General features: G+C 56.1%; 1 protein-coding gene across 3 annotated transcripts; it reads right to left on the reverse strand.

Moving 5' to 3' along the window:
- Positions 1-983: 983 nt before the first annotated feature.
- ALKAL2 (ALK and LTK ligand 2) lies at positions 984-9,349 on the reverse strand. Of its 3 annotated transcripts, XM_045979619.1 has the most exons (6): positions 8,996-9,349; positions 8,048-8,343; positions 6,645-6,698; positions 6,485-6,565; positions 3,734-3,799; positions 1,525-1,654 (listed from the first exon to the last, which is right to left on the reverse strand). In XM_045979619.1, the coding sequence occupies exons 2-5, from the start codon at positions 8,298-8,300 to the stop codon at positions 3,735-3,737; spliced, it is 453 nt and encodes a 150-aa protein (XP_045835575.1). In that variant the 5' UTR covers positions 8,301-8,343; positions 8,996-9,349; the 3' UTR covers positions 1,525-1,654; position 3,734. The 3 variants fall into 3 exon arrangements, with proteins under 3 accessions (XP_045835574.1, XP_045835575.1, XP_045835576.1); XM_045979618.1 differs by lacking the exon at positions 3,734-3,799 and having other exon boundaries at positions 984-1,654; XM_045979620.1 differs by lacking the exon at positions 6,485-6,565.
- Positions 9,350-11,080: the final 1,731 nt, after the last annotated feature.

Raw genomic sequence — 11,080 nt, forward strand, 5'->3', positions numbered from 1 at the left:
AGCGGACGTGCTCCCCGTCGGCCCCTCATTCCCAGCCGCCGTCCTCCAGAGCCTGAACGCATCCTTGCTCAGAAGGCTGCCCCATCCGGGTGTTGTGGGGCTGCCTGTCCTCAGAACCTGGGGGTCCCGTGTGGGGGTGGGGTGGGGGCATTAAGTCCTGGAGGATGATCACAGTGGCCTTGTCAGCATGCCTCCAGGACGCGTGTCTGGCTCCCCGCGGGATTTCCCAAAGACAGTCCTACCTGAAAACCTGCAGGCGAGCGGGAAACTGGAGAGGTCACATGGATTGAGAAATTGGTGATGGTGTTCTACAAAGTGAAGAACGGAGTGGAAAAGAGAATAATTAGAAAACAGGACTAAGAGCACGCAGGGTAGCTCTGCCCCAGTCCTCCAGTAGGCGCTCCGTCATCTCAAGGTAGTTCCACACTCCATCCCTTCAGGGTCATGAACAAATCCCCACAGTCTTTCCTTACGGTTTGCATCTGTATCTCAAATGCGGACCCCAGACCTCTCCTGGGAATCGTGTCTGCTTTAGCCGTGCGGCTGTATCCAGACGAGAGGTCCCGCGGACAGAGAAGCTCAGTGTTGAGTTCACCTGCCCTAAATGGAATGCAGTCAGATTTGTTCAAAATGGATCACCTGTAAAAACCAGCGGCTTAGAAGTCTTACCTCTTAGCTTTTTCATGATTACGAAGTCACACAGGAAGACACAGAGGCAGCCGCATTTCAGTATTCACCACCGTACTGGCCTCTGTCTTAAGACACACTGCTGTGACACAGTAGCTCTGCTTTTAAAAACGCCGATTTAGTTGTCCCTTCCGAGAACTCATAGCCTTCCCCTTTCATGTACTGATGCTTTTATATTCCATGACGTTCTGCCAGAGCTAGGATCCCTTCACAGGCCGTTAAGCCAGGAATTCCCACCGGTAGCCTTGTTACAAGTAGAGTCACTTGGAAGACTTGGTTATCGCAAACACTCCGTTTATTACTTGTTTTATTCACATACTGCATTTACATACTATTTACATATTGCACAGCATCTGGGTGCTATTGGACATTTATGATACAAAGGACAAATGCAACAGCCTGGATATGTTCACAGACTTACACTCCACTGTCTCCAAAAGGCGACAAGTTTTTTGTGTTTTGTTTTTTTTTTCCATGCAGTTCCAAATAATACTCTGGGAATTTAATTGTAAAAGTAACAAAAATATTAAATCATACCAAATGCTATATGAAAATAGAGTTTCAGATTCTGTTTATGTTTCTAAAGAAATACTCTGAGACTTCAGCTACTGAGGAGGATGAACTAGCTTTGTCGGTTATGGCACTACGCGTTGGATGTGGAGCCTTCGCTTTTCCCCAGCAGCACGGACGGCGGGAGTCACCGTCAGGGACGCTGCTCTACTGAGTGCGCGCCTGCCAACAGTGTTGACGACGTATGGAACTCAAGTTAAAGGGACTGTGGGAGAGTCTGTCTGCAAAAATAAATCTCTTGTTCGCAGGGGACATGTCCGTGAAGGCAGCAGGTTCTGCTCCCGGTTGGTCTCCAAGGCACTTCTCGTGGTCCGTGGGCTCGTGGTCCTCTGCAGCTCACTGCCGAAAAACACATTTGGTTTCGTAGAACTCCACTTTCTTGTCAATTCTAGAAGACCTGTGCGTCAAATGATACAACATAATGTGTCTGAAAACACAATCGATCACAGTCTGCAGGTGTATTTCTCTCTGTTCCAAAGTGGACTCTGTCTTACTGTGGAAATGACCGAGTTCCACCATTGGGACACGCCTGCTGTGCTGAAGGAATGAAAACCGTCACGGGGGCAACCGAATGTCACTCGGTTCCTCCTCGAGTCTGAGGAGCAGCCCGCAGTCCTGACGTGTGTTGGCTGGTTCTCTCCTTCGGGCCACGGGGAGGGCCAGCCTGGCAGTCCTGAGAAACCGCTCAGTGGCGCTTACGCCTCCGTCTGCATGAGCATTTGCGAAACTAAACAAGAAGGAACCCTTTCTTCTAGCGCTCCATGCAGTACGCCCGAACCACTGGTACACTGTTCGTTAACGTTAGAAACAGTGGTGAGCTCCAGGGTCACTGGACTTGAGCTGCCTTTTGTGGACTGAACTGGCTACTTGTTACTCAGAACTCCATGTCTAACTTACCTGAGCCTTTGAACTTAACTGAGCGGCAGGTGGAGGCAATGAAGTGGTGCGTGTGAGAGGTCTTGGGTGTGTCTGACTAGGGGAGAAGCTGGGAACCAGCGTCTCTTCGGCTGGAGACAGTTAACAGGACAGGCAGTGTGTAGCCTGAGGAGTTGTTTCGGAGAGGACCACAGGGCATTGGTCTTCCCTCCTGTAAGCAAATGGACGTTCTTTTCCGAGGATATGCCTGGTTCATCTCTGGAGACGGTGCTCTTACTGTGAAGGCAGGCTTAGGGGAAAGAGCATTCCCGTCTCCCCTAACACGTCACCTTCGGACACTTAAGAGAATCCAGTCCCTGCTCTAGAAAGAAGTCTGTGTGCCGTGTGGGCCATGAGAGAAACCGGGCAGGACTCCGATGGGAGGTAGAGTGGGGCTCAAGGCAGTGCACGGCACTTCTCTGCTGTGGCCTGAAAAGCCATGCTCTCACCTCCCCCACGCGACAAGGTCGTGCAAGCCTCTGTGAACCTGCAGGGACCCGGTCTCACGGTCCTGCACTAAACCGCACGCTTCGGTCCTTATCGGTGGGACTTTGACGGGGAGAAGACAACGGCACTTGCTGCGCCTGCGCGTCCAGACGGTGGCCGTGGCTTGGCTCGGCCCCTGGGCACTGTCCTTCATGGGCACAGGCTTTCCCGCAGCGAGCATGTCTGTGTGGAAAGAACACGACTCCCGCGCTCATGCACACGAGGCAGATGGGGTAGCCACGGCCTGTGCACGGTATCACGTCCCCTCTGCGCACATTTCCGGACAGCCCATAGGTTTTCCGGGAACAGCCCCGAGGACCAGAAGCAGGTCTTGTCTGTGGGGGTAAACGTGGCCTCTCGCAGTGCCCATGCCCACGAGACACATCGTCAGTGTGAGATTGTGAAGTGACCGTTTCATGCCTGAAGTCCACGCATTTGTGTCAGGAAGAGAAACCGGCCACCGGCAGTGCGGCTGATCGTTGGTGTACATCAGCGCTCAAGAGGCCGAGGCTGAAAATTCAGTTCATAAACTCAACATGCTTTTATATTTCACCGTTGGAGACTGTGGGAAAGTAACTGATAGAAACAGAGCGAGGATAGCTATTCTTGGCTGTTCCTTATGAGCTTCCTGGCATAACGATAGATTCCAACTCACACATTTGCCAGATCTGTCTGTAAAAGTTGCATGGGTATGGTTAGTCATACACTCATTTATGAGTGTAAGTGAATGAGTGAAAGCCTAAAAGTGAACAGGCATGATTTCAGCTGTGTGTCCTCGTTTATGCATGAAGTCAGGTGCTGAAATTAGTCCACGGAGGGGATGCGTTTCCAGGGAGCACGCTCTGCCCGCGGAGCGCTCCCCGGGAGTCACTCACGGCCGCCGCCTGGGGCACTGCGCGTAGGCTGGCGGGGCGCCTTTTCCTGATGGCCCGCATCTGAGCGTCAGGTCGACCTTACTCCAAGGAAGCCTACTTAAGCCAAAGAAGGTGTATTTCTGAACCCCCATGAATTTTTCATGTCCCAAACGGGATTTGGGTCCCTGGTGTGTGTACCCGCGAGGCCGCGGTCAGCTTACCTTAGCCCTCCATGCACATTGGACTGACAGCCAGCCGGGTAAGAAGCCGGGCACATCTTTTATAGTCTGTAGGGAACATAAATCGTGGGCCCTTGTCAGTGACCTCAACAACTCCTGAAGTATTTTTAATGTCAACTGCTAAAGCCATTGATTTCTTTAAATATTCTGAATTCCCTGGGAGTGAGCTGCAGACTGTCATCTGAAATCATGGGCTCTAAGTTGCTGACTGAATCGCTGACGCTACTTGAGGGCCTTTCGTGTCCCCTGGCAGGAGATCAGTGATGGGACTGGACGCTGGGCGGGGAGCGGCAGGTGCAGGGTCTCCTTGCCCGGTGGCCCCTCACGCTCATCCAGATGACTCCGGTTTTGCTCCCTAGACCGTCTCCCGCGCCCCGTGGGACTTAACTTTCAGGGCTCCTGCAGGCTGGGTCCCCACTTGGGTTGATCGTACACAAAACCCTCTGCGTAAAAATGTCAAGAAAGGGGTCGACAAGTAACAAAGCAGAAAGACCCAGGCTGGATGCAGACAACGTGCTGATTTCCGAGTGCACATGGTTTCCCCTGATATCTCACCTAACTTCCTGTTAAGTCACCCCATAGCTGCTACCTCAGAAAGAACAAGGGAGGTTTGGTGATCAGGGCCACAAAGGAATTTCCTCAGTTTGAAGTTCTGTGGAAAGCTACAGCAGTTGATAAATTACTGACGTTTACTTCTCAAGAGTCTCAAAATCCTACTTAAAAAAATGGAAGAATTCATGCTCTTAACTGAAATTCTGAATGAATCAGTAAACCGATAACAATGAATTTGCACAATATGTCGGACAAACAGCTACTCCCAAAAATGCAGCTCCTAAATATTTAGACAACATAATGGTTTGTGTTCAAAGGGGGAAAAAAGGCCCAACAGCTGGAGACTGGGTCATCTGGATTCCTGGGATTTTTTCCCTCTTCCGTGGTGGCACCAAATGTCTTCGAATGAGGCTTTCCTAGACAGAGCATGGGTGGGCGCAGTGTCCTGTGAGCTCAAGGTAAAGCACACCCAGAGACCAGGAAGGTGACACCATCCCCCCGACCCCAACCCGGCGTATCTCCAGCTCTAACATAATTGGGATCTTGTCCAGGTGCAGCCTGGGGAGACTTCAAAGTTCTCTTCCCAAGAGCTGCCTTTGGGACCACGCTTTGAGTAAGGCGGCTCTGGTTCCTTCCAGTCCTGACCTCTCAGGGCTCTCGCTTTCTCTCATACAGCCTAAAGCAACACAGAAGGGGTCCAGCTTCGGCTCTCGGCCTCCCTGTGGGAAAGTGTAAGTGTCCCCTCCCCCGGTGCACACACCTGCAGGCGTCCATGTCTCTGAGGGCCTGAGGGGAACCGTGATGGACCCTGGTGGCCGCCTCCCATACCAGGTGAGCAGAGATCGGGGTGGCGTGTGGCTGAGTCACTGAGCAAAAGGAAGCCATGAGTGTGGGTGCACACGGTGTCCTGGGGAAGGGTTTGCAGTCGAGTGTGGATCTGTGTGTCAGGGCACAAGGAACTGAAGCGTGTTGCCCGTTTCCTCATCCATGTATGAAAAGACTAGAAGTAATGACCCCCAGAGATCACTTTCAGATTTAGAATCTCTGATCCTGTATTGTAAGATGGTATTTAAAAGTAGAGACACATTTAAACAATAAAAATGAGAAGGTTCTCTGGCCCCTGGAATAATGAGTAAGTCTCAAGCAGAAGATGATTCCATGTTAGAAGGAGGAAGTGGGGGAAGGACATGCCAGGTGCACAGGGCACGGACGAGAGGGTGGACCGTGCCCGTGCTGGTCCTCGTGCCTCGGTCCACCCTCCCGTCCGTGCTGGAGAAAGAATCCGAGCTCCGTGGGACAAGCGTGCTGTTGGCCGTGGCTGAGCCCTGTGCAGCACTGAGGGCTTAAAGGCCAAGCACCCCGGCTCCCTGCGGAAGGCGGTGCTCCCAGTTTCCGGCCACCCTTGGCGGTGCGCCCAGACAAGGAGCGCCGCACGGCAATGCCGATGGTTTGGGGCAACCTTCCTGCCTGAGCAGAAAACTTCCACTTCATAGAAAGTGCCTTATTGTTTTACTTCTCATCTTTTGAAGGCAGGGCAGGAAAGTCTGGTCTGGACACTCAGGGTAGTCTCTGAAAGCAGCTGGTGAGACCTCCGGGGCGTCTGCCCCACCTGCCTCCCGGGAGCCGCTCCAGGAGAAACGGGCTCAGGTCTCTAACTCGCGTCACTGTAGCCAGTAGGTCACTTGTCATCATTACGTGTTTTGTGAGGAGCACTGGCAACCCTCTTTGGGGGAATAAAATACACTTCGTTACAGATCAGCAACCAAAACTACCTCTGGGTGCTGGATGGGGAGGGGAGCCTGTCATCCGGGCGGGGCGGCCGTGGCTACTGCAGAGCCTTCCCCTGCACGGGGGCCGGGGCCGAGGCTCATTCTTAACGTCGGCTTGTCATAGACACAAACACGGACGTCATGCCGGGTTCATAAGCCAAACGAGAATGTGAATGGCAGAGTTGAGCCCGTTCCAAGAGCTGATCAATCCCAGTGAATGTGAATAATTTCCCCTTCAGCCCTAGCAGAATGCAGTCACCTTCCTCTACGGGCTGGTCCCCCTAACCCTTAACCCCACAGTTAGGAGGGAACATATATTGGCAAAGAGCAGATTTAGAAGGACGGGCGGGGAACACGAGAGACACATGGACCCGCACGGGTCTTCCCAAGCAGTCAGGAAGCTGTCACTTACAGGCAGGGATGGTGCAGTCTCTGGTGTTGTGGTAAAGCCTGTGAAAGTGTTTGCTGCACTTTGGACCGAAGTAAAGAGGACCTGGAACGTGGAAGAAAAAGCAGCGTGTGAGGCCTTGAGGATGCCAGGACCTGGGCACAGGTGAAGGAATGACACTTACCTGTAAGATGTTTGAGGAACTTGTCCTTCATCCTCAGATCCCGAGGAACAATTTCTGTTGGAGGGAAAGAGGCTAGTTACCGCATTGCTTGAAACCAGCATTATTTCATGTGTCTCGGTGAGTGCTGAAGAAGGTTCCCAGAAACTTCATCACCCAGGAACACTGCAGTGGGTAAAACAGACTGGAGCCCCCGGTCGCTGTACATGACCCTGTGCGAGGCCGTGTAATCAGATCACAATTTCTTCAGATAAAGTATTGGCTATCCACAAAGCTTCAATATTGTCTTGTCTCTGCCATCAGTGTGAGGACAGTGACCATAAAGTTGTATCAGGGTGAAGAGGTGTGCATGTGTGTGCACGCGAGTGTGTGTGTGTGTGTGTGCTTGATCGTTAGCTTCTGATTTATAAATCGTGTTTAGACGTTTTCATTTTGGACAGCTTGGTAATCAAATACCACAAGCTCTCAAAGTTCCCAATCCTTCAAACAAAATTGTCATAAGACTTTTTTTTTCTAGGTATATACTTAGAACAAGGATTAAATGCCTTCAAAACCACCTGTTATGAAGGCTGGTGTAAATGCATGAAAAGAGACATTTAACTGGTTTATTAGATTAACGTAGGCGTCCCAGAGAAAGATAGCGCTCCGTTTTTGCTTGGGGACTGGCAAGGCTCTCCTTCTTTCTGCTTCTGGGAGGGGTTTTTCTTCTTCACAGTCACCTGTAAGCATTTCTCACGCACTCGTTCTGGGTAGTAACTTTAGCTGTGATGGCGTGTGGTTGCGCTTTGCTCTGCGGCGAACACGGCTCATCTGAGGAGGGAACATTTACTACGACGTTCCGAATGTCAGTCTGTATGAAATTGACCTTATCACATTTGACCTAATTGTGTCAGGAAAGCATTAAAAGCTTGCATGCTTTCTCTGGAAATTTCCCACGGGGCACCCACTCTGGGAAGGCTCTGCCGTTGGCGGAGAGGGTGAGGGGAGGGGGTGGCTCCGAAACATTTCTGTCTGGGCTGAAAGTGCTTCGCTGAAAATATTTCCATTTCCTAAATACCAGATGACAGTTCTGTGCCAAAGCTCCCGACCTAGGTAACAACTCACGTGTCTTGCAAGTGGGGTGCGGATAGTTACACGCCAGGCATCGGCCTGTACCTCCCTCCTATTTTTTTCTCAAAAAAAGGGGGGAAAAAGCCTAGTTTTTCCAAGCACTCGAAACGGTTTGATCTTGTTAAAATACATCTGCTTTCTCGAAGGCGGTTCTGTTTCCAACCAAACGCGAGTCCAGGGTCTGCTGAGACCTGACGGGGACGCAGACGCGCTGGGGTCCCCTCTCCAGCGCACACGCCCCGAGAAGCCTCGCCGGCAGGTCCCTCCGTCCGCGAGCGCGACGCCGGGACACTCACCCACGCGCTGCTCCTCGGGGTAAACCGGGTAGTCCGGGACCTCCCTGCGGCCCAGAGCGTAGTCGTGCGGGCCCGGGAGTTGCAGCCTCTTGGACTCGCCCGAGTGGTACTTCTTGAGCTCCTGGAGGATCTCCACGATGAGCCGCAGCACGGTCTGTCCGTCCGCCGCTTCCCGGGGCTCGGCGACCCCGAGCCCCGCCGCCCCCAGCACCAGCAGCAGCCCCAGGAGGAGGGGGCGCCCGGGCCCGCGCATCGTGCGCTCGCTCGGCCGGAGGGAGCTCGGCTCGCTGCAGGGGCTGCGTGCGGGGAGACCGGGGAGAAAGTCGGCGGGCGGCGGCGGGGCGCGGGGGAGGACCCAACGGCGGAGCCCGCGGCCCCCGCCCCCGCGCGCAGACCCGGGCCGGCGGCGGAGACTGGAGCGCGGTGTCCCCGGGGCCCGCGCAGGCCCCGCCACGGCGCAGCCGAGAGCCGGGCCTCGGGCGCCGCCGCCCCGCTCCGCGCCCGCCCCCGGCCCGGCCCGCCTCCGCGCCCGCCGCCCAACTTTCCGAGGGCCGCGCGCCCGCCCGCACTCCGGGGCGCACGCCGCCGCCACAACTTTCCCGACCTCGCGAGCCCCGCGGCGGGCCGGGCGCGCACCCTCCCGTCCCGGGCGGCCGGGGGACGCGGGGAGGGTCCTGCGCGGGCCGCTCTCGCCTCTCGGCCGGGCGCTGCGCTCTCGGGGGAGTGGGGGCCGCGCCCCGCCCGAGCGGCCGCGCTCAAGTTTGCCTTTGTGTGGTGGTCGCCGCCTCCTCCCGGCCGGGCCCCCACAGCCCCCCGCGCCCCGGACCCTCGCGCCACCGCGCGCAGTGCCAGGCTTTAGACCCCGCGCTCGGGGAGGGGACAGACCCCCGCCCACACCTGCCCGGCGCCGCCCGCGGGGCCACCTGCGCGACGGGCGCGGCCGGTTACCTGTCCCCGTGTTCCGGAGCCGCGGGCGTCCTTCGGCGTCCGTCCCGGCGTCTGTCCCCGCGTCCCGGAGCCGCCGCGCGCCCCGCTACTCCATGGCCCGCGGCGACCCGGCGGTCGGAGCGCACAGACGCGCGGGGATGGAGACGCGGTGGCTCCGCCGCTCGGGGCGCCGGACGCGCGGCTGCCTGGGCTGCGCTCCGACCGCGGCCGCTTCTTATGCCCGCGCCCGCCGACGTCAGGCCGGTCCCCGAGGGCTCCGCGCGGGGCTTTAATTAGAAGCGCTCAAGTGTTGGTGCCCCTGTGCGGATCGTCGTCAGACGCCCCCTTCTCCGCCCATCCCGGCCCCCCGGCCCCCCCCCCGCTCCCCTCCCGCGCTCTCCCTCGCCCCGTCCTCTCCCCTCCCCCGTCGCCGCCTCCGTCATCGCCGCCGCCCCCTCCTCCCTCCCCGCCGCGCTCTACCCTCTGCCCCTCCCCCGCCCCGCGCCTCCCTCCCGGCCTGCCCCTCCCCCTCCCCCCCAGTCTGTTTCCCTCCGTTCCTGTCACTTGTGACAGGATGAGAAGAAACGCCTTTACCAGGAACTCGGATCTGTTTTTGTCTAAATGCAGATCTCGGGCTATTAAAAAAGGAGCTGCCTGATTGCTTCGACATTTAATAAGTCAATTAGCGTCTCTCCTTTTGGAGGAATCTTCCGGCGTGGCTGGGGGCCACGGTGGAGACCCAGCTGGTGTGCACCGCCCCAGTCTGGAGCCCCCAGGCAGGGCTGGGTTCAGGGCGGCACAGGAGCAAGGCCCTAGCGACCTGCGGATGCGCACAGGTACCCTGGCAGGACACGTGGCAGCCCGACCCCCAACCCACAGGAAGCGCGAGCCGAAGCCCCTCCGCAGGGGACCGCGGCCCGCGCCAGGCTCTGGGGACCGGCCGGTCGCTCCCCTCCCGCGGAGACGCCCGGCAGACCTCCGGGCACCTCCCTCCGGGCCCGTCTTTCCGAAAGTTTCGGTTCTTTGGATACAGGCAGGCACATTTGTGAGGCTTCCACGGCGTCTCCGCTTCCATTTTTTTTCTTGTAAAATGTATTATCAATCAACTGCGCGCTTTCCCATTTTATTGGCGCTTTCTGGGCAAGAGCTGGACACCCTCCAAGTCAGCGATCGAGTGGGAAAGGTGTTCTCAGAAGGACCGGCAGGGAGGGTGCGCGCAGGCACTAAAAGCCTCACCCTTCAGGCGACCAGCACCCAGGCCCGGGTGGGATGCCGGGGATGCGGGGGATGCGGGGGATGCGGGGCCCCTGAGCCGGGGCTGGGGATGGCAGGGGCGGACCCCCAGGGAGGGAACTGTCTCAGTCTGTATCTCTGTGCCCCTGTCGGTGTCTGCTGTCTCTGTCTCAGTCTCTGTCCCTCTGTCTCTGTCTCAGTCTCCGTCTCTCTGTCTCTGTCTCTGTCTCTCAGTCTGTCTCTGTTTCTCTCTGTCTCTGTCTCAGTCTCTGTCTCTGTTTCTCTCTGTCTCAGTCTCTGTCTGTCTCTGTCTCAGTCTCTCTGTTTCTCTCTGTCTCAGTCTCTGTCTCTCTGTCTCTGTCTCTATCTCAGTCTCTGTCTCTGTTTCTCTCTGTCTCTGTCTCTGTCTCAGTATCTGTCTCTCTGTCTCTGTCTCAGTCTCCGTCTCTCTGTCTCTGTCTCTGTCTCTCAGTCTGTCTCTGTTTCTCTCTGTCTCTGTCTCAGTCTCTGTCTCTGTTTCTCTCTGTCTCAGTCTCTGTCTGTCTCTGTCTCAGTCTCTCTGTTTCTCTCTGTCTCAGTCCCTGTCTCTCTGTCTCTGTCTCTGTCTCAGTCTCTGTCTCTGTTTCTCTCCATCTCTGCTCTGTCTCTGCGTCTCTCTCTGTCTCTGTCTCCCCTCCCTAGTTCTGCAGGCGTTTGTCAGGGTGAAGCTGGGGTAAACAGGATAGAGACGGAGGATACTAAAATGTGATCATCCAAATCCCCCCCACACCTGTGGGGGGTGTGTATACGCCGCTGTCCTTAAAAGGAAATGGTTTTATTTCTCAGTGAGCCCTTCTTTTGGCAGGCAATATGACTAAAGTGTGAATGTTTCTG

The sequence above is a fragment of the Meles meles genome, chromosome 15 (genome assembly GCF_922984935.1).
Source record: "Meles meles chromosome 15, mMelMel3.1 paternal haplotype, whole genome shotgun sequence".
In the NCBI taxonomy this organism is placed as follows: Eukaryota; Metazoa; Chordata; class Mammalia; order Carnivora; family Mustelidae; genus Meles; species Meles meles.